Raw genomic sequence first — 24,352 nt, 5'->3', positions numbered from 1 at the left:
CAGTGGGCTTTAATTTCCCATTATGATCTTAAATCTAGTATTTTGAGATTATCGCAGTTAAAAAATCGTAAAATTACGATTGTTAGAATTGAGTGCGTAATGAGAAATTTGAAGAGCTTGCGGAGGGATATTATATTTTGAGGTTTACGTGTGCCAGACTGATTGACTGGGCTGAATAATGATGTGTGTGATACGTGTACGTACTAAGTGCATGAACGTGTACAATACCGCTATACATTAATGAAATGCATTTTTATGTACACACAAACGGCCGCGGAGATTCAGTTAGTTGTGCACAATTCTAGCATAGACGTAGTTTGTGTGTAGCCGACCGACCCAGTTTAATTTCGTACATACACTTTAAAATTGTACACATTTGAACATGGCACTGGCAAATTTTTCTCGCTTTTGAGCGAGATCGGCGGTATCTTGGCCGACCCAGCGTTGGAGGATCATCGTGGGGGCTTCCAACCACACTTTGACACAATCTGTGAAAAATATTCAGCCGGTCATCTCTCGGAAAAAACATCATTTTTGAGTCCATCCCGATTTCCGTCGAGACGAATTTTTCGCCCAGGTCGTACATCTCTCCAGCGCTGTGGTTATTATTGCGTCACGCGATTTTTACTGACTGTGGATCTGCTGATGATAAACTAAAGTGGCACGTGCATTGTTGTTGTGAAATATCTTCAAGATAAAAATCCATCATTCTCTTGAGTTATTCTATAATGGAACAACACAGCATCTGAAACGTGAATCCTTAGTTCTTCTGGAAGTGTAAAAAAAAACGGCATTGCATTTCTTGCATCAACGCTGAAATACGTGAACAAAAATGTTGGTGACAGTTTTCTGATCACAACAAAAGACGACTGTCTGTAAACCTATTTTTATGCAGCTGAAAACTAACATTATTTCTCAGGAATAATATATTCATATTCTATATTTTATATTTTCAAGAATTGTTCATGACTCTATCAAAAACTTGCTGGACTTCTTGTTGGTGAGGATTTCGTGTGCTACAACCGCCAACGCAAAGCTTTATTGTGTAGAATTTTAACTAACACTCATTTTGGGTGACTAACCTACACACACAGTGACGCTGTGTGGTGAGTGGAGATTTCGCAATCGGCTGTCAATCCAACGCTTGCTTTGGTGTTGTTCAAAGAAGACAATAGGCAGTAGCATCACCAAAGTCTTCCATTTATTACACAATTTACTTGTCATATTTCGAAGTCATCAAGCTGAAATCCGTACTGGACGTTGTCACTTCGGGTCCTGCTTTATCGTCGATAAGGACAAATTACGCCTCGCCTTTTCGGTGACTCCGCCGTGTACAACGACTGATCGGTGGTTTGGTTGTCGACAAAAAAGCAGACTTTGTTTTTCGACTGCGGGGGCCGGCTTTGTTGCCGATGAACATTCAACGCTCTCTTCCCATTCCGATCGAGAATGATCGGAGGAGCGGCCGGAGAAAAGCTTTCTCGCATTTTGACACACCACCCGATCTATCGAACTCTTTCACGAGCAGTTTAAGCCCGAATTTATCGGCACCTACCCCACCGAACTTTGTCCCGAAGGAGCCCCATGTGGTCTCCAAGATCGGGAGTTACCTCCTTACGGAGGAGACCGAGTTGAATGTGTTCCACGCGCTGGACGCTGTCACACACGAAGAATCAAAGTGCAAGGTAAACATCAACATTTTGTTAACGACATTTAACCTTAGATTTAAAGGGTTAATTGAGGTCCATAGATGAGAATGTAGAATTCTGGTTCATTTAATTGGACAAACAATGTATTTTTTTGTGTGAAACTTTGTTGACACCAAACAAACTTTGTCACTTTGTCTTTGTGCTGATGTAATAATATTTATGTATCATTTCATGTGTATAAATTAAAATCCTTTACAAATATCCATGTGTTTTCAAATCATTCTCATAATATTATTATTATTATAACATTTTGGAATTAGTTGCATTTTTATACTTTTTGTAAATTGTACTTTAAACGTGTTTATATTATAATCATAGAACCCGTTATTTTTTGCTTGACAAGAAGTTCATATCTTAGAATTTTTAGATATTGAAATTTGGTGTTGGGAAAATGTTTTTGTACAAACCATGCATTATTGCTTTTGATAACCTCGTTTAGTTGCAATAATTCTACCCCCCCCCCCCAGATGGTTATTGCAACTATTTGGTAACCATGCACAAATGTTTTGAAACTTCAAGAGCTCCTTACTCTTCAAAATTTTAAGTTATTCAATAATGACAAGTTCAAATTCAATGCAAAACCTGATGTGCCTGATGCAATGCAATGCAATGTCAACAGTTGATTCAAAAACTGAAGAACTGACATTTTCACACAGTACTGATGATATCTCAACTAATACTTAGGATTTGCTGACCATGTTATGATTTTCATCCATTTTCAAACCACTGTACACAAATATGTTTCCTATACTGACCAGCTGCAACCATGGTACAGTCCTATTGAGTACTTGAATACATGTAAGTCTGTATAGTCACACAGACAGCTGTATAGTGTACCGGTATAACATCTATTCTTGTTCATTATTTCATGAACCATGTATTTTTTTTATTTCTACAGGTTGTTGATTCTAAGAAATATGCCGAAGAATTTGCTGCAAATTTCAAATTGGAGCCGCACGACAACGTAGCCCCAATTCACGAAGTACTTCTCGGAGAGGAGAAAGCGTACGTCTTCTTTCCCCGTAACCATGGCGACATGCATCAGTACGTACGAAGCAAGAGAAAGCTCAACGAAGAGGAAGCGAGTCGGCTGTTCTATCAGATGGTCTTGGGCGTCGCTCACTGTCATGACAGCGGAGTTGTACTCCGCGACCTGAAACTGCGCAAGTTTGTCTTCAAAAATTGTCAAAGGTACGTTAAAGTGAAAACTACCTAATTGCATACATTTTATATAAAAATGCAAGTGTGTGGGCGTCTGAACTTTAATATGAGTTGCCTTACTCATTTGTACACATATTCCTGATGATACTTTGCAGGGGCAACGATTGCCTCCATACCCGGTCCCGGTCATTGCCTTGGTGCCTTGAAATACTCTCCAGTAGAAATTTGCAATATTTCCCAATAGGGTACCCTTTACCAAGGAGAAAATACATTGATGCCCTTGCCCTTTCAAAAACGAAGCATTCAGGCCTGATGTACGTGTAGACACACTTCTTTGTTGACTCCCACCACTGTTGACCCCCGGAAATTAAGAACGGTTCTTTGTTCTGTTAGCGCCCATAAGACAAAGGACTTGACATTTGGGGGTCGATAACACGAAGGAGGTTACACCTGGGTGTCAATTAAAAAAAAAAACTACATGTACCATTCATCTTGAGATGTCTTGAGTTGTCAATTGTTTACCATGGTGATTTGTTTTGTGACAGGATCCTTTAGCTTAGCAATTAGATTGATTCGTGCTTAGGATCAATCATTGCTCTTTATGAAAACATCACCAGTTATCAACCAGGTTGCAATGCATTAAGAAACAATTAAAAGGATAATTTGGAGGGAGGCAACCAAAATTAACGATCAGTCCCTTGGCTTGCAAACAAGTACAATGCCGATGACCTTCCAATGCCTGAAATAGCAGTTGACTCACTGTTCGCTATTACTGTAACTATCATGCCGCCGTTGCAATCACCTCCGTTTCGTGTCCCGTTTTTCTATTTTCATCGTCTGTGTTCTTAAAGTATAACAGCATCGGATATTGACTCAATTGGATGTGAGTGTGACACACATACATGTACAGAAAAGGAAGAGATCACTTTTCCAAGTCTGCCGTTCTTAAACTGGGAAGTGCTTGTTAACTCACACTCGTGCTGCAGTGCAGGGTTAATGCTCGTAAACCACGGCATCCACAGCAAACGCTGTGGTGGCCTTTGCCTTTGCTGTGGTGCCCTTTGCAAAGTTACAATATGCATTTATCATATCCTGAATCCTCATTGAAGTGCCCATTACCCGAGGAAAATTGTTGTGCCCCTTCGAGAAAGAATTTGAGGCCTGCTGGTTTCTCAGTGATGATTACTGCTGGTTGGATTGGGTTTGAATAAAACAGATATTTTGAGTGGTGAATACCTAGTGGTGAACAAATGATACTTCCCTTCACCCATTAGAAAATAATATAACCTCAACTCATTACCTAGGGTAATATTTGAGGGGCATATTTTGAAAGGGCAAATCAGTTAAGTTAAGGGGCACCAAGTCAAGTCAACAGAAATGGACAATGTAGGTAAATGCAACTGTTGTGCCTCTTTCAAGTAAATGGATTGGGCATGCAATACTGTTGGAGAGAACCAAGATACCAGAATACAGTATGTTATATCAGAATGCTAATTTTAATGTGTTTCATAATTTGTGATTTTTACAGAACTAGGGTTATGCTGGAAGGCCTGGCTGATGCCTTTGTTATCGACGACAGCGACGGAGACCTCCTGTGCGATAAACATGGCTGCCCCGCCTATGTTAGTCCGGAGATCCTCAACACAGATCCGTGCTACTCGGGCAAGTGTGCTGACGTCTGGAGTCTGGGCGTGATACTATACACTATCCTCATTGGCCGATATCCTTTCCATGATAAGGAGCCAAGCTCGCTCTTCGGAAAAATCCGACGCGGGAAGTTCACTATACCAGAGTCCGTCTCGTCGCAGGCAAAGTGTCTGCTGCGTAGCATCATGCGGGTTGATCCCGCAGAGCGACTCACGGCGGACGAAATCCTCCACCATCCGTGGTTCCGGCAGGGCACCCTACCGGTCGGTTCTTACACTGATTCGAGTAAAACATCCGACCAAACTGTACCCGATTTCTTTATTCCAGAAAGCGAAGACTCTTTCTTTGTATAGCGAAATGTTTGCAGATGTTTGTTTAAATTTTATTCATCACCATTATACATAATCAGCAGCAGCAGAGTTTGTGATTTATTGGGTTTTTTTTGGTAAGTTATTTTCACCAATGCAAGTGGTTTTACTGAAGCGACTCGACGCTGGAAAAAAGTTTTGGGTGAGAAGAACTCAATCTGTCTCAATTGTACTTGTGTTTATTAGTGTTGTTTTATCTTTTGTTAGTGAAAAAAAAAACATTTTAATTAAAACATCCTAAAAAAAATCTGAATTTATCGTTGAACTTGAACACGTGTACATTTATAGTAGATACCTAGTAAATATGTAAATAATTGGGATTTATATTGTTTTCTTTAATTCTAGATCAAAGTATAGATCAAGTAGTCTGAAGTGTGCACAGTCTTACTATGAAGTAGGTTCAGGAACCATCCATATCAAAGAAATATACAGCAAATAATGTGCGGACAATTTTACAACAATAGCAAGAAGTCCCAAAGAAAGACCCTTTCAGTGAGTGAAAGACCCTAACATTCAGTGAAGACTTGGAAGCTCAAATTTTACACTGGACCACAGGCCTGAGGCCAGTGATTTTTGTATCGGGCCAGTAAGACGAGATAAGTCGTTAGGCGCTGCCTATTTGTCTGCTGTTTCATGTAACAGTCGCAGTGCGATTATACACATGCAACGGTCGTAGGTAGCGCGTGGTAATTGCCACTGACTCACACACACACACCGGGATCGAGGGTGTGTGTACCGTCCCCGTAGCTACACCGCGCTGTAACTACACACCGCGCTTCTTGACTTCAAGACTAGGACAAGTCCGACACTACAGTCATGTGTTTTTGAATTTTAATAACAATACCTCACTTTGTAATATCTTGGAATAGAAAAAGTATGTTCAACTCCGAGTTCAATACTAAATTCTATTAAACACTTAATATTTTCTATAGAGCATTATGAAAAAATTCTGCACATCCATTGAGACCAATATTAGAGATATCTTCTCTTCATGTCATGAAAGGCTTGTTCAAAAAAAAAACCTCAAATACAAGTTAAGCATTGTGGTTGGAATTTGTTTTCCTCATTAGTTGATGCTGGTCTTTTAAATCTTTTTTTTTTTCTGGTCCAGAAAACATTTTGAGGGACAAGCCATGTGGTCCTGTGGTTGTTTTACCCAATATTGCAACCTGGAATGTTTGTTTACCATCGATTAGTTTACTGACACCAACAGTAGACAGGAATTTAAAAAGTCGTCTTTGAACATTGTATTTGATGTCCAGGTAGTGGGAGTCTGTATTTAGTTCACACTTTATTAGACTATACCCAGAAATATTCGTCAGCACTTCGAAAAATTCATTTCATACAAAATGTATAATGATACAGATCAGCATGGCATTGTAAACTATTACTGTATGAAAAAAAAAACTAAATTTTTTTCAAATTTTCTGATCATACGGGCCTAAGCTTACGGACAAAAAATATGCCTCAGCTGAACCTGAAATATTGTGTTGCAATACCAGCTAAAGTGCAGATTACAATGTTCATTTACTTGAAATGCGTTGATTCCTTTATTATACAAGTATATTTAATTCATTGCTTACTGTTGTGTAAGTTTGTACAAATTTCTTTATAAGAGATTGGTTGAAGGGACACGTTGCACTTTAACTGGTCTTCAGTTTCACAAAAAACACAATCCATAATACAATTTTCATTCTCAACCCTAAGTACTTTTACACACAACACAAATTAAGAAACGAGTCCACACAACTGCAGCTTTCTAAACTTGTTTTTGTTTGAATTATTAGAGCAATTTGACATACATTGCCTTTATGTTTGGCAACACCTCATTGTTCCTTCTGAAATTGATTTCAAAAAAGACTTTGTACAGAAAACTGTTCGAGACTGGAACTGGTTCCTATTTCTTTCTATTGACTATTCACTGCCAAATAAATGTTAAAATATGAGACAAACAAATTGTGTCGTTGTGTTTAAATTCCAGTCGTAGTGTTGTTTCTTTTGTTAGATAATATTAATTATAAAGTACATGTACAGGGTTGGGGTATGTAGAAGCCAACAAGACTTGTATCGCCATCGGTGACCCATGTAATAGGGGATAAAAACACGGTTGAGGTTGGAGCAGACCCAGGAAGACTGTTCTAAATAATAAGATAATATGGGGAATTCTTGGGGCGGGGTAGGAGGGGTAGTTTGGTGAAATGCCGGGGCACGGAGCTGAAGGATGAAAACAGATGACACTTCAGCGGATGTGGTGACTGTGCCCCCCCCCCCCCCGGGTTTCCAACGACTGCCAATGTGTTTCCTTGGTCATAGAAAAGGGAACACTTTTCATGGAATTGTATGTTATTAATGCGGTAATCGGACATTGTGACTGACTGACTGACATTTCGTGGGTGGGTTGTATGGAACTGCATGCAATGTTCTATGCGTGGGTGGACCTATAGAGAAAGGAGTTGGGCCACGCCAAGGCAGTGCGCTCACGTTCCTTTAGGCTAGATCAGCGTTGTGAAAGTTGCATCAAACGGCTGAGTAGCATGACCTGATTTAAATCTTGGCAGACGCAATAATGCAATTACAGGTGCTGAGATGGCTTTACACCTATATCCTCTCTGTGTCGTGGTGGGAGAGCGTGAAGTAGTCTGCTGGTAGAATGATAATGGCCATGGGATTGCCCTTTCACTAGTTATAGCAGCATCTCCTCTCTAGGGTTGAGTGCTAAAGGAATTTGACTCGACTCAAAACGAAATTGAATGGCAGAATTCTGATTTTGAAACGCAGTAACAACTGGAGAGGCAAAATAGCTGAAATTTGAACTCGTAAAAATGAAATTGGCTGCTCATTTTCTCAATTTGACGGGGAAAACCTATAATAATTTATTATTTAGTCAGCCGGGTAGGCCCTAAGCCGGTGAGGTAGGAGATCCTGTCCCCCTGAGATTCGGCCACCGACCCAATGGGGAACTTTTAACAAACTTCTTCTGATAGCGCCCATTTTTTTGTTTAAATCATCCTAGACCATTGTGGGAAGGCTCAATCTCCGGTGGGTTTGACTGGGACACCGGCCCAAGGAAACATCAAGAACGAACACACAGATGGTCGTTTTTACGATGTGTGTTCAATGATGATGACGTGATACTTCGTGTCATTCCATCAAACTTGATAACGGGTTCGTATGATAGCTCGCTATGAGCAGGCTATCTCAATCATCACTGATAATAAACGCGATTACAAATTATTGTTTACTTTTATCGGATTGAAGTTCACTCAACTTTGCATTTGTGACCTACAAAAAGCCCATCAGGCGAGTGACCCTCCAAATTTGATTTCGAGACCTCAGTTAGAATTTGAGATTTCGAAATCAAGCCTCTGAAAGTACACAACTTCGTGTGACAAAATTCTTAACTTGAGGTCTCGAAATCAAATTCGTGGAAAATTACTTCTTTCTCGAAAACTACGTCACTTCAGAGGGAGCTGTTTCTCACAATATTTTATACTATCAACCTCTCCCTATTACTCGTAATCAAGAAAGGTTTTATGATAATAATTATTTTGAGTAATTTACCAATAGTGTCAAATGCCTTTAATCATTAGGTGTATGGATGGGTAGTGTCCCCCTCAACGAAACAGGTCAACTCGTACCCAAAATATTGCACCCAAGTCAACTCGTACCCGAGTCAACTCGTACCCAGGTCAACTCGTACCCAGGTCAACTCGTACCCAAGTCAAGTCGTACCGTATAACGCACATTGTGTGCCGAAACTGAGAATTTCCGTTCGGCGTGATTATGCGATGAAGTAAAAATGAAGCTCTACTCACTTTTATTACTAATTATACCTTCTCACGAATTTCGTTTTTAATAATGTTTGATGTTCATCTCGTTTCTGCTTTGTTCTAGGCAAAGGCCTAAAAATATGGTTTCTTTTAAATTTTTAGTAGCGTAATATTCTTCCAATGTTTTAAACAGTCCCCCTGTTTCTGTTTTGATGTTCCTCTCTTTTCTGCTAAAAAAAACCAAATCTATTTTCAATAAAAAAACATACGATGTATAAAATGCAAATGGTCATATTGTTTCACTGGGTGTATTTAAAGAAATCCCAAAAGAAATGGTAAAAAATAATTAAATTCATTCATTTTGGTATTTTCTGATTATCGTTTTCCGATTCAAACAAGTCAATTTAAAAAAAATATTGTTGCCAAACCCAAAACAAATTAATTTGCGTAAGATCTGCATACCTTTTTCGGAAAGAAAAGAAAATTATTAAAAAAAACTTTAAGTTCTGATTGAGTAAAAAAAAAAATATATTGCTTTATTCGCTTATTCTGTTTAAAAAATTGGGTAAACATTTATGTGGGTACGAGTTGACTCGGGTACGAGTTGACTCGGGTACGAGTTGACTCGGGTACGAGTTGACTCGGGTACGAGTTGACTCGGGTACGAGTTGACTCGGGTACGAGTTGACTCGGGTACGAGTTGACTCGGGTACGAGTTGACTCGGGTACGAGATGACCCGAATTCAATCGTTTCTACTGCCGACGGGCATACCTGGCCGTAGCCGAAGCCTCTTTAGTGGGAATTTGAAGTTTCAATAATTTTTTGAGCAACACACAGAAAAGTGAGTTGTTAAGAGATTATTACATTTGTTAGTGGCTCAACCTACATAATCATGCCAAACTAAGTACATTATCCTTTCCTAAATAAAACTCAACTCCGGCGATAGAGCATAGACATCAAAAATAATGCTGTGTAGTTGGAGTTCCGACGAATGGTTTAGTAAGAACGGAAGGGAGAAGGGTACATAAAGGAGAACATGCGACGACGTTTCGGCGGCCCACATCTTTGCACGCTCATCAATTTTATCAGAGGATAACATTAATGCATTCCGATTTTAACTATACCGTTAACCACTTCTACACAATGATGTTACCTCTGTCCCTCCAAATAATACCACACCCTCACCTCACATTACATTTCTCAACACTTTAAGACAGGTCGTCCATGACAACATTTCACCATTACTTCGGAAATTGCACTGGCTGCCCAGGTCTTCAGATCCCTTGCTCACCAGTCAACATCATAATGTGACATCCGTATGTCCCACCGGGGTCCCTACGCTCTTCCTCAGAGAAGCTCTTGGCTGAACATCGCAGCGTCTCTAGTGAGCTGGTTCTCCCGTGCATTTTCTGCTGCTGCTCTCCAAAACCTATGGAATTCATTACCATCACATCTTCGCGGCCATGCAACTACACTTCGACAAATCAAGAAACTACTTAAAACTCATTTATACAGAAATACTTGACTGTTTATTTCACTTAACATTGGAACATTTTCAGTTTGGAACTTCTTTGCTGCATCTTATAGGCGCTTTCTAACCGAGGCTCGGGAAAAAAATAATGCGCCTCGTAAGTATAATGCTGAGAAAAATTGTCCCGCTAATAGTGGAGGTATTTTCTTGTCAACAGAGGGCGCTAGTTTTAAGATTTCTGAACTTTGTGTGCGAAGGGAAAACACCCGCGGAATGTAATACAATGAAGGTGGCGATAAACAAGGTTTGTATGAAACAAAACACTTCCTTTACTCACATCTGACCACAACACACTTTACTAAGTATAAACATGGAATTTCTACCAAATTATGTGACAGCGAAGTGTTGTCGTGTGTGTGTACAGTACATTGTACTACTAACTACAGGTAGTATACAGTAGGGTAGGGTCCCAACAACGGAGAGGAGGTTGATAATAATGGGAGGTCTCCATGGTGCGGTGGTGGTTCATTCAATTGGTATTCAATCAATTCCATCAGAGTGATTCCATTGTCATTGACTGTATGTCGTATTTTAATATTTCTACCTCCATGGAAAAACGTGATGTTAAATGTAGCAGCAGGAAATAGTTTTATTTGTGACTGTTTTGTGAGTAAAATTTTTGCTACGTACGTGTTTTGGTTTTGATCATAGCCTATTAGTATTATTAATTGGATAACTTTCCGTATGGCGCCACCACCTTTTCACTCATTTTTACAAAAAGGGATATCTCATTGAGGTTAATTAAATACTATATTATTTAATATCGAATGAAAAAGTGGTGGCGCCATACGGAAACTTTTCCTATTAATTTTATAGACACTTGTTTGATAATTGTAGAGTACTTGTTTGCAGTAGCTGGTCCTTGGGGACCTTGCTCTACAGTCTACGCAGAACTTCTAGGTACATGTAGGTAGGGGTGGTTGTATCTGTATGTTTAGTTAGTACGTTATAGTTGTTTGAATTCCATCTGCCTCATTTCCACCACCTTTTTTTTAAAAGTTTGTGCATTTCATTATTTGAGTTCATTGTACATGATCATGTCGTATACAACGTATACAATTGCTCAGTCAAAAAGAAGCTCATCACACTGTGACAGAATTTTCCCATGTCTTTATTTTAAAAGGAGCCCATACCGCAAGGCTTTGTGTTTGCATGCGCATAGGCCCCTCCCAAAAAATGATAGTATACACCCCTTTGGCTTTGCCAGTGCAGTATCATAGGTAGGGCATAATAAAACATTATTATTCTTTTTAGGAACTATTTTCTACTAAAATTAACTTCTATTTTATTAATTCCTTCAGATAACAGTTTGCGACAGATGAATACATCTAATTACTATCAATAATGGAAACTGAAGAAGACTTAACGTCACTTGATGCTTATACAGAAAGTCCAGAGATTATTTCGGTTCCGTCATGTTCCTCAAGCTTGTCGACCTCAACGATCTCGTCACAAGACAAGCCAGAGATGTTAATGTCACTTCTACTGCAAATACAACAGTTTCATACTGCAGAGACGCAAAGTATGTATTTGTATGCCTGGAATTTCATCTTTGAAAGGGAAGGTCCTTTTCATTTCGCAAAGGGCACTTTCATTGGAAAACCTTAAAGTCAATGGGAAACTTTTGAAGATGAAGGGACAAGACATTTTAAAACCATTGTTCGTAAAAGACTGTAGACACTTACCGGAAAGAGAAGGGGTTCACCCCGGTGTGTCTAGCAGTGCGACTATCTTCAATCAGAGAAGTTAAAATTAATAAATACACCCGACAACCAACCTCTGACAAGTTCATCATATTATAGGCTAGTCTTTAATGTAATAATAATTAATATCAAAGTCTTATATAGCGCACGTATCTACCAAACAAGGACCTCAAGTCGCTGAGTAATACAAACTTTCAGAAAGATGGTTAAGTGTCTTGCTGGGGATTCGAACCCACACTCTGCTGATCAGAAACACCAGAGTTTGAATTCGGTGCTTTTAACCGCTCGGCCACGACACTTCCATGTAATGGTCATTATTTTTTCCCCCATCCATATACCAGCAGCAGAGGCTTGAGTGGATTACTTTTTTGTTCACTGAAACATCAACACTGTTAAAAAACACTGTAATTTTTATGTGTCTTAAGTCCACACTGTGTTTCAATTCCCTACAGTGTGTGGACCTATTTGGTTCTCATGCGTGCACTTCGTATGTAATGCTTAAACACGAACATTAGCATTGCTTAAAAAAGTTCACTGAGACTTCAACACTGTAAAAAAACAATGGACATGTTTGTCCATGAAAGTGTTTCAAAATCTATATTGTGTGGACCTCTTTTGTTCTCAGGTGCGTACTTCAAGTGGAATTGTAGTGCCTAATACACTAGCAATTGCTGCATTAAAATTTTAACATTTTCTCCCCTCTTTTTCAGAGCTTCATGAAAAAAACAACAAATGGAAGACAAAATGTATAAAACTGGCTGAGGTTGCAAACACGTGAGTATTATTGAGGGTAAAGCCAGGTTCATACCACTGCGAATGCGAATGCGATGCGAATTTTACGTGAATTTGACGTCACAATTCTGTTTTTGCAGATTTATAAATAATATACAGGGTGTACAGAAGGTAATGGTGAAAGACTTCCCTCGAAATATAACTCCATGATATGCTTTACTTTTCAAGAAAACATTAAAACAACTATCAATTCGAGAAAACAATTATCAATTCTCGATAATATCAAGAATAATGGATTTATTTTAAATACATGGCATGACACTGCGAAACGTGTGGAAATAAGGGTGAGTTTTCCGTTATTTTCTCCTGACTCCGATGACCGATTGAGCCTAAATTTTCACAGGTTTGTTATTTTATATATAAGTTGTGATACACGAAGTGTGGGCCTTTGGACAATACTGTTTACCGTGATGTGCGATTGCTTTAAAGAATGTTTTTATTTTATTTATTGTATTTTGTGTTATTATTTTGTAGCAATGCTAATGCAGCAAAGAGGTACTATAAGCACAACAAGCGCCTTGTGATAAAAGTCAATGAACTGGAACATCAGCTGAAAGCTCTCCAGAGTCAAAGGTACGTAAACAAAACTCAATTTGTCAGACAACCATGGGATATCCGTGCAGGGCGGCACAATGTATTTTGCTCAGAATGTTATTTTTGTTTGGGAAAAAAATTGTTAGTTCTGGACAGGCCCGACCAGAAACGCCCACCGTGGCTACAACACTTGTCAATCAATTTTACTTCTCTAGAGCTGTATTACTTATTTTGTGCATGAGTATGGACTTTTGAGTATGAGTTATTTGCTAGCTGAGAACGGTACATGTATGAGTACCATCAAAATGGTGCTCGAGTAGTACTCGAGTATGGCACTGCAACACAGAAAATGTTTAAAGTTCAAGTATTAAAAACACTGAATTGAAACGCCAAATACATTTATTATAAGTTAAGGTGTTATATTCCTTTAATTTATTTTATTTGCTATCATGTTGCTACATGTATGCAGTGAAATCTTGGAGGCCACTGGTGTAGCATATTTGTTCATGTTTTTGTATCAAAGCAAGTTTGAGAAGTCTCCCGAACAACCTTAAAAATCTACTCCGCAGTAGTAGAATATATAGCAAGACAGTTCCCTAAAGAACAAACTCTAACTGGCAGGTATATTGTATTGGTACCTCACCATGCAATGCTTTATGTAAATAATATACAATTCTTTTTTCTTTTCATATTTATTTCCAGTCATTTAGTGGGCTTCCGATCTGAGAATGCAAAGCAGGCACATCCACCAATTAAAGGTTAGGTATGATACATCGCTGGTTCTATTGAAGAACCAGCTCATCATACAACTTTAGTTTTCAATAAACATAATATGTCTACTGCGCATCCAAAGTAAGATTGCTTGATAAAAAGAGGTCCAGGGAAAAAACTCTGAGTATAATTTTTGTTAATCCATATTTGACAAATCTTCAGAGCGAGGTGATGATAAAATGGCGAAAAACAAATGAGTTGGTCACTGCAAGTGTGATGTGCAGGGGAACCACTTCACATTAAAGGGACATGTTGCCTTGGATCTTTAAAAAACGTTTGAAACCGTTCGTTATGAAATGCATATGTTTTTTTTAGAAAGATGATTTAAAAGTAGAATATAATGAAAATGATCCACACAAGTATGACTCGAAATTGCATGGTTTTCCTTCTACGGTCAGCCATTTTATGGAGTCAAAAATCTAAATGGCCGAATGTGTTTCTTCGCGACGTTAAAGGAAAACTGCAATTTCGAGCCATGTAAAGTGTGGATCATTATATTCTACTTTTGAATTATCTATCTAACCATTTGCATTTCATAACAAACGGTTTCAAACGCTGTTCAAAGACCAACTCGACCGATCCAAGGCAACATGTTCCTTTAATGTACAGGGTTTGTCATTTACCAGTTATCTTTTTGTTTCACCAGTCTGGCAGATTTTTCACTGGTCTATTATTTCATATTAAACAGGGCTGCTTTCCAACACTCAACTAGCAAGCAGGACTACTTTTGACTCATCCTCGGATGTTTTAAGTAGCATTTGGCTGGCGGACCACTGGTATTAACAATAACATGTAGACCACTGCTGTACATAGTACATTGTAATCATCTAATTATTGACATTCCCTTTAATACAAAACCTCCAGGTGCAGAATTATCAAATAAACCTAGCAATCAGGAGACAGTTCTTCGAAACCATGACCTCCAACATGAAGCCCAGTCTATAGTTTCCTCAAAGCCACTCAGCAAGCTCACCTCAAAGAAATTGCGCAAGAAAGTCAGATATTCTGAAATTTCATCCGATGCGATGCGTACAAAACAATCAAGTGAAGCAACTGCTCACGCTGTTCCAGAAATGGCTAAGATTGGACCATTTGATCGTCAAAAGCTCAATAATATTCAAGTAATCGGAACACCCCAAGTTGCTCACATTTTAGCACCAGACACATGTCCATCACCAACAATACCTTCACCTTCACGCCAGATGAATCCAAGTTCGGGGGCCACTCCATCTGTTCATGATAAAACCAACCCTTCAACTGTTAGACCTGTGCCATGGATTGAAGAAACTGGTCATGCATTTACCATACCCGAGACCTTAGGAATGGCTGTCGGTGACGTAACTACCTCAGTTATAGACTTGACTGAGGAAAACCTGTGTGCACCAGCCTATGAAAGCACTCCTGTTTGGGAAAAGCGAAATATTTCTTCCGTTTTAGAATCTTCAAAGAACCGAGGAGAAGATCGGTTCATTCAGGATCTATCCATGAAGAAGCTGTTTCCAGAGACTCCTGATGGAAAGAAGCTCCTTGTAACCACAATACCAAGATCAGAGTCTCAGTTCCCTGTCGATTTGTACAACACCCAGGTTAAATCACCAACCTTCTGTGGTGGAGAGAGTTTGTTGACCACCCCCGAAATCGCAGATAGTAGCACCGGGCACAGGAACAAGGTTACTGTTTGTAAGAACGAACCAGTACCATTTAGGGGTGATAATTATGATTTGTGTAACCAGGATGAAACTTGTGAATCAGAAGACTCAATTCTGCTCCTAGGTCAAAGAGCAATGGTTTCAGCAACAAAAACAGGTGATTCGCAGGTGGTAAGTAGATCTAAATCAGACCAAGACGATCAAAGAGAAGAGATTGTAACGTCTCAAAATTCGAAAAAGAAAAGTGCTGAGGTTCGAAATGAAACTACATCAGCTAAAGATTTCTTAACATCAACTTTCAAAAAAAAGAAAAGATACCATCCTGAAGACTCATCAGACTCATTTGGTGAGGAAACTGTTCTCCCGGACGCATCAGAGCTTGGTAAGGAAAACAGTCCTGAAGGCCTTGATGACTTGAGTAGTCGTACATCTCCAAATCTATTCAGTGGTGAAAAGCAAGGAGAGAAGGACTTGAACTGTCTGGAAAAGAGCGCAGTGACGAAGGAAAAAGTGATTGGACAGAAATCTCTGAGACAGAGTAAGCTTAGTAAAAGTATGTTCAAAGCTAGTGTGAACAGACCTTTAAGTCTCTTGCAAAAATACAATGGTGGCGACGCTGCAGGCACCAACATAGAGTCTCAGTTGGACACGTACTTAAATCAGGCCATCAAACTTTCATTAGTTGAGCAGAAGAAGTCTGCGCACAGTGATACGGAAAGAACTAACAAATCGGGTTTTAAGAGGAGGAGGGTAGAAGGTGCAGTATCACCGTCCAAGGACGCATCTGTAGGATTCAAGATTCCGAGCATACCACATCAAAAGAAACAGAGGCAATTGGTTAGTCCTATGCCAAACAGAGAGCATTTGCCTCACAGCTTAGAATTTACAAGCACACCGCAGGATTTGAACGGATCAATCGATCCTCTCATGGACCTGACCAGGTTGGAAAGCGACGGGGCATTATCACCCGGCGAGATGGATCTCAGCAGGGAGGAGGGATACCCCAGGAGTGGTAGGGGCGACTATCCGGGTCAAGAGGCTGAGTTTGAAGGTGATGAAGGGAACGATAGCTGTGTGGATCTGTTTCAGGAAGATGGAGAAGATTATGAGGATGAGGAAGTGATAGATGAGGAGGCAGTAGAAGGGGTGGAAATGGAGGAGGAGGAAGGGGAGGAGGAGGAGGAGGAGGAGGCAGGGGATGAGGGCGTTGATGAGGACAGTGGTGAGGAAATGGACAGATCTGTGGACAGACTCGACGTAACGGGATACATCAACAATTTTGACAAGTAAGTTTCTATCCCAAACTCGTACTAAATGGGTTTAAATAGTTACATGTATTCATAAATACCCCAGACAGTTTTGTCTACTCCTATTGGTGGAGAACGCGTCGCGTGGGGGTGTTTAAACGATTGATAATGACCAGCTGGAGCTGTTTTTAACCGGCTGCTTCAGCGTGCCGGGCGCGCAAGATTATCACGCGGAAGGCAATTCATAGCTATTAGAAACAGCGTGTAATCTATTTATAAGTAAACGCGCTTCAAACGGATTCTTTCCCAAAGTTTTTGAAAACAATATTACAAAACTCGAATTTTTATTTGTCAAAGTGCCTATAATTGTATTTTGTTAGCGTTTTTTAACAAAAGGGCATTTATGAATGGGAATAAAAGAGTAGTGACTCGTTCTTAAACGTCCATTTAAAACCTTGCAGGGTCGTTGCCGTGCGACAAAGGCCCCCGCCTTCGGCTCGGGACTTTATCACAGGGCAAAAACCCTACCAGTTTTAAACGGCTGTAAAGAACTCAATGCTACCCTTTTATTCCCTTAATAAAGATATGACACAGAGCAGGCATGATGTTCTTTAATTTTTGTTATAAGGGATGGTGTCTCCATATTGCAGACAACCGATAAATGTCGGTAGTATTTTATCTGTATTACAGTAATTACTACATGATGTCTAATTTTTCATTGTGACGGGGGCACTTTTTCTTTTGTGAGAGGATAAGTGATCAATTCTGTATTGGAATAGCTATTGCTACATGGATGAAGTTATGAATGAGTTTTGTTTAATCTATGATGAATTGTATAGAGTACCTGAGAAGAATGAGCAGCCGAACTTCAAGTACACCGAGGTAGTGCGTAAACGAGATGAGCGACAGAAACTCAAGGGATTCGGCTGCAAGGAATGTGATAGAGTAAGTTTCTTTGAATTTGTTGGATAAATTTACGGCAGACGTTTTTATTTTATTTTATATTTCTTTGCTTGGAACAACTTTGTGTTTTTTTGGTAAGTTTTTTTGCAAATAGCCAGATGGATCTGTTGGTCTCAGTACCCTAAGAATGTCCTTTGTTTTCCTTTACTGGAGCACCCAGTTCTGTACTGCACAAAATAGCAAGTCTAAAATTAAGCATTTAAAACAAAGGAAATGCGCTGTATGACCTGTGACGTATCTCCCATGCCATACAAATTTGCATACTAGTTCAAAAGTACAGTAAACGTTAACAAAAATATCTCCTTCGTGTGACAATGATGTTTATTGACCCCCAGACTTTCCTAGCAGGCACCTACCTAGATACATCATACAAAGAGCGACAACAGGTTCTGTAAAACATGCCTTGTAAAACTCAATGTTTGTGATTCCAGACCTACAGTGTATGTCTTCTTATTAAAATTTGGCATACAAGACGCCAGAACTATTAATTTTGGTGCAAGATCAAGAGCTGATGATGTGCAACACGGGCGGATATTCCAATGTGAAGCATGTACAGTGCAATGAGGATTATGGGATCGATAGACTACCATTGTGTTTAATATTCCTTATCCCCGATGCAAATTGAACATCTATTACATCGTTGCCTCGTAGAACCGGGGAATCTCGGTGGTCTACTTTGTAAGACACGGCTCTAGAATTGCAAGGGTGGTGGGTTTGAATCCCACCTGAGTAATATGCCTGTGATTTTATTTCACAGGACTCAGAAAAGTACCGAGTATACAGTGTTAGCACACATCAATATGTATGGGTAAAAACCAAAGTTAATGGCCTGGGGAGGTTGAACCAAAGATGTCACTTCACCCCACCTCAGCACTATGTGATTCCTTTCTTCTTTATGATCTTCCCTTTTGTCAGTTTTACGGGAATTTGAAGCTGACCGATGCTGAGAGGGAGGTGAGAATGAAGGAATGTTCCAGACACAGAGCTCAGTTCAGTCCACCAAACACTCCGGACCACTACTGGTCCATTGGATTCCCAGACACTCAGACATGTATACAGAGAGGTAAGACTGACCCTACCTGACATAACCCTAGCACCCGGACCACTACTGGTCCATTGGATTCCCAGACACTCAGACATGTATACAGCGAGGTAAGCCTGACCCTACCTGACATAACCCTAGCACCCGGACCACTACTGGTCCATTGGATTCCCAGACACTCAAACTTGTATACAGAGAGGTAAGCCTGACCCTCCATGACATAACCCCAGCATCCTCAGTTCAGTCCACCAAGCACCCCGGACCACTAATGGTCCATTGGATTCCCAGAAACCAATCTTTTCTACAATCAAAAACATTTGCACGAACAGTCGTGTTCTGTTGCGCTCATTTCTGGCAGCCCAACGGGCCACTGACAATGGACCGATCCGGCCTGTCAATCAAACTGTGCGCGTTCACCCATTTGACCAATCACAGCAATGATTGTGGTCGGACAAACTCGGTCATGCGTGCGCGTATATTTGGCACGCGCGGCAGAATCGTGCAGAATGTCATTGGGAGTGCTCGTACACGTGTCTTGCTCACGTGCGCTGTGGGCGGAGCTTAGTGGAAAGCCGGAACGGTCCATTCAAAGCAACACTACAAAGCCTACCATAGCCTGGCACTTCCTTTTTTTCTTTTAAACAAACTGCAGTTGCTCTTTACAGGTTACATTAATGAGGGTGGAAATAGTCCAGATAGGCGGGTACGAAAGAAGAACAAGTACAAGGTGAAGAGAATCCTTGGGAAAGAGGTTGAAGAGGATGACAATGAGATGGATGGATAGCCCGATCAACTGATACTTCACACAGAGGCAACAGTATTGTGCTTGGAAGGTTTCTGTGCTTACAGGCTCTGTGAAATTTGGCACTGATAGTAAGACCTGGCGATTGGACCTGTCGTCGATTTCACCAAACTCTTTCTAAACTAAGGATTAATCTTAGGACTGTGTCAGTTCCGTATCCAAAGACGTCTGAACCCATCCTAAGTTTAAAGTTAGGACAGGTTACTTGCCTCCTAGCGTTTCTTGAAATCGGCTTCTGGCCATACAAGTGCATCATGCTCACATAATCAATGGCATGCTATTGCTTTGCATGCACAAATTCATTTTTAGGTAATATGCAAGCAATGTTTATCCGCCAGATGAAGCGGTTAGTTCTAACACAAACGCATGTCTTTAACTTTACGTATGAAGACTAATGAATAGGGGACTTTACAAGACACTAGGTAGCATGTAAGCTTCCGTTGTTTAACTAGCCCTGACTGAGCATGTGCACATTATTATGTTTATGTCTTGGAAAAAATAATATACTCATTATTTTGTTAACTTTTTGGGGGGAAAAATAAAAGTTATTATTGGAAAATATTAATGTATTTAAGATGGTACACGTATTCCTTTTGAAAATTATTTATTCTTATAATGAAATTTAAAAAAATTTGCAAATTTAAAGTGAACCTGGTGTTTTTCTAGAAGAGTGAAAAGTATTTAAGAGAACAAGGTCAATAATTAAAAGGAAAATTAATAAATTATAAATTAATTGGTCACAAGATGAAAGTTGGCGTAATAATTTGACTGGGCAATTACATTATTTTATGTTACATTTAAAAAACTGCAATACAATTTTTTTTTACATGTTAATAATTTTATCTTAGAGGGGTAACACAATTTTCATTTTGCAAATGGCGCAACTACTGGAAACGGTATTATGGAAAACTTTTGAAGGGGCACCAGGGCCAAGTTTAAAACTCTGTCAAGAGCACAACAACAAAAGCACAGGGCATCGTGGCAATTACTGTGGGTGCCCTGGGGTATTTCGGGGCCTGGTATTAAAGATGCTAACTATGTCAGATTTTTTGGCCGATTTGACCCAGACATTTTTATTTAAAATTCATAAGAAACGTTTTAAATTTTTGTCATGGTTCCTGACCATTAAAAGTAAAAGTTAAACTTTTAACTTTATGCTGTTATATGAACCTGGTTTAGACTCAAGTGGAAACCAGACCAACAAAGTATAACATTTCAGACACAAGCAACTTGAACGTATTGCAAAATAGAGGAAACTGTCGGGATTGCAATGCCAATCTTTGTAGTGTTTTTCATTTTTCTACGGCCAGTTGGCCTTGAATGAAATTGAAGGAAAACGGAGGAACTCTCAGCTGTAAAGTTTTGATTTTTTTTTTGTGGTTGTAAATAATTATGCTTAATACTTGCGAATATAAAAAGCAATCAAATAACAGGACCATACAGACGTGCTTACTTTTGTACTTAGTTCCCTATAATAATATGCTTTCTAGAATTGAATTTAAAAGTTACTTTTGCTCTTTTTTGTTATTTTGCTTCCCTTTACTGGATATGATGTACATGAATTGTTTTGTTTAAATTGTTTAACATTGTCTCTGCTTCTCGAACATCTCTTTAGATTGATTTGCGCATTACAAATGCCCATTATTTTGATTTATAACCGTGTGTGAAATTAAACTAATTTGTATACAGATCTAACTTCACTTTGTCATTAAGAAAGTGGTTTAAACCTCCATTGCTTTTGAATGACTCGGTCTTTATTAGTAGACAGTCACTACTGCAATCTACTAAAATACAACATCCTCCGAGACTAGCGGGGCACTTATGCCAGGGATGAGAGTCATTGCTCACAAAAGGGTCTAAAACTACACATGAACCCTATACATACACAATCTCTTGACACCCCGTACAACTAGACCAGGTCTAAGATCTATCAATAATACTCTCCATGTTCCTCGAACTCGCCTGGCCAGTTAAGGGGACAGCCGTCGATTTCACCAAACTCTTCCTAACATAGGATTAATCTTAGGACTTAGTTTCAGTTCCGTATCCAAATACGTAGGACGCATTGAACTCATCCTAAGTTAGGACGGATTACTCGTCCTAACCCGAGATAGGATTGATCCTATCGTTTCGTGAAATCAACTGCAGGGCTTACTCCAACATAGCACCAAGACTCTGGAACTCACTTCCGGAATACCTCAGATAAATCCACATCATCACTCTCTTCCAGCAGAAACTCAAAACACACTTGTTCTTGCTTGCTTTCCAACATCTTGACAAAACTTGACCGGCGCCTTTCAATGTTTTTCTATTTCAGTAAAGTGCGCCTTATAAATGCTGTAGTTTATTATAATTATTAAGTTCTGCTGATGTATGTTGACATTATGGCTTTTCCACCTGAATGGTTACCCCTGGAATTATAGATTCCACTGAGCTTTTAAGGAATTTAGGAACAGTGTTAGAGAATAGATCAAAGAGAAGGATTTTGTTATAGAATGGAAAAAGTGACGGCTAAATTTTCTTCACCAGGCTGACTTAAGTCTGAATTCAGATAAAAGTCTGACAAATATCATCCCTGTTATACAGACGCATCGAAGATCCTGTCTTGCAGCTTGATCACCTGGTCACCAAAACATGGAAGGAGAAATAGGGGAATAAAAGACATAAGTTCAACCGGTACACTCACAGGTACCTATTTATACCCCTGGGTGAAGAGTAGCAATTATAGTTATAAAGTCTTGATCATGAGCGGGATTCGAACCCTGTCTCCGATGACTAAGTCACAAGAACTTGTATTTGCTGCTTTAATTAAACCACACGACCATGACATCCTGTGAAAAATTTAAAAAAAATCTAGCTCGATTTAAAAGTCACATTTAATGTGCAGACTGCTCTAAACCAATCGGCCATGACACCCTGTGAAAAATAGAAAAATAAATCTACCTCAATATAAAGTCAAATTTTTAACTGTGCAGAAAAAAAGTTTTATTATATCATTCGCCGGATCCGGTTACCAATGATTTATGAAACCCTTTACATATTTACATCTCAGACACGACGCCAGTGGAAATCTATTTAAAACATATATAATCAGTACTACCAATATCCATTCAACACTTTACATACAAAATTGTTTGTAAATCGAACGCAAATTCATTATTTTTTGTTTGAGAAATTTGAATGAAAAAGTAACGAGCACTGATGTCATGCGAGTAAAACCGAATGTAAAACAAAAAAGAGAGCTGCATTTTAAAAACACATTCTTCATCATAAAGAGTTCCTATAGGATCCATGACTGTCTCGACGCTTGACTTTGGGTCTGGACACTTGGTAATTATTCAAAACAAATGTTAGCATAAAAACTTACTAATTGGTAATGAGCAATGGACTGCTGTTGGTAGTATAAAACATTGTGAGAAACAGCTCCAGCTGAGGTCTCAAATTCAAGTATCTGAAAGCACACAACTTGTGCGACGAGGGTGTTTTTTTCTTCCATTATTCTCTCGCATCTTTGACGACCAATAGGAGACTTTCCAACGCTAGATGGCGGCAGACATACCGGGTAAATTTCAATTGTTTACGTAGTTCTGAACATGCGCATAATTCTAAGAACAATGGATTTACCCGGTAAGTCTGCTGCCCTCTATCGTCCCAGAAAGTCTCGCATTGAGTTCAAATTTCACAGGTTTGCTATTTTATGCATATGTTTGGATAGACTGCTCTGACATTAAGGCGTCCACTGCCTTTAAGAGGCTGTGTAGTCACAATCAAAGCAGTCCTGTGGCTGTACCTAAAATGATGAACTCTCACCCAGTTACAGCACACACACTCTCATAGAGTTTTTATATGAGTTGGGCCTCGCATCACAAGGCTGGATGGCCACTTCAAGGTGAGGGGCTACACTTAACTGATTAGTGCTGTCGCCCTAAATCAACTTGCACCAGGGGCATGTTGCCAACTGATCCTTTGCTGGGGCTGAAACACAGTTAACCCCTTCACAGCCTGTAATGATGTAGGCATAGGTATAAACCACTAGGGGAGCCTGGTTGGTAGAGCAGAACCCGTTTTGGCAGTTTTGTAACATTCTATTTATTTTCACAAGGGCTCTATCTTTTGGAAATAAATTCAGAGCAGCACAAAGCCGAATTTGACATTAGAGCCCCTCTTTAAAAAGTAACAATGTGACATTATAACTTAACCCCAAAGCAAAGTGCCCAATGCAAACACCGCTGAAGGTGGTTGAAAAAAAGACAGGCAGTCATCAGTAAAAAAAAAAAAATATATATATATATATAATAACTTATAAAAAGTTAACAAATAAAACAGTATGTGGTTTGACCTTTGTCCCCTGTGGTTTGACCTTTGTCCCCTATGGTTTGACCTTTGTCCCTTGTGGTTTTGATGCAGTGATGAGTTATTTCTGATCCTAGCTGGGGAATGCTGAGGTTCCTCTAAAGGTAGTGGACACTATTGGTAATTACTCAAAGTAATTGTTAGCATACAAACTTACTTGGCAATGGACAGCTGTTGATAGTGTAAACATTGTGAGAAATGGCTTCCTCCCTGAAGTAACATAGTTTTTGAGAAAGAGGCAATTTCTCACTCAAATATTATTTTAAGAGACTTTAGGCCAGAAGAAGCCTTTTATTAGGCATCTGAAAG

General features: G+C 39.4%; 2 protein-coding genes across 2 annotated transcripts; both read left to right on the top strand.

Annotated features, from left to right (window-relative positions):
- Nucleotides 1–259: 259 nt before the first annotated feature.
- Nucleotides 260–5,343, top strand: LOC117300773 (tribbles homolog 2-like). Its single transcript, XM_033784563.1, has 3 exons — nt 260–1,685; nt 2,608–2,900; nt 4,399–5,343. The coding sequence occupies exons 1-3, from the start codon at nt 1,413–1,415 to the stop codon at nt 4,868–4,870; spliced, it is 1,038 nt and encodes a 345-aa protein (XP_033640454.1). The 5' UTR covers nt 260–1,412; the 3' UTR covers nt 4,871–5,343.
- A 5,021-nt stretch (nt 5,344–10,364) lies between these two features.
- Nucleotides 10,365–21,420, top strand: LOC117301099 (DNA endonuclease RBBP8-like). Its single transcript, XM_033784983.1, has 9 exons — nt 10,365–10,431; nt 11,489–11,709; nt 12,601–12,664; nt 13,157–13,255; nt 13,919–13,974; nt 14,852–16,922; nt 17,723–17,828; nt 18,762–18,909; nt 19,554–21,420. Exons 2-9 carry the CDS (start codon nt 11,532–11,534, stop codon nt 19,670–19,672), a joined length of 2,841 nt encoding a protein of 946 aa, XP_033640874.1. The 5' UTR covers nt 10,365–10,431; nt 11,489–11,531; the 3' UTR covers nt 19,673–21,420.
- The last annotated feature ends 2,932 nt before the right edge of the window (nt 21,421–24,352 follow it).

This window comes from Asterias rubens, chromosome 16 (genome assembly GCF_902459465.1).
Source record: "Asterias rubens chromosome 16, eAstRub1.3, whole genome shotgun sequence".
NCBI lineage: Eukaryota > Metazoa > Echinodermata > Asteroidea > Forcipulatida > Asteriidae > Asterias > Asterias rubens.
This window is presented reverse-complemented; position numbering and strand designations above follow the sequence as displayed.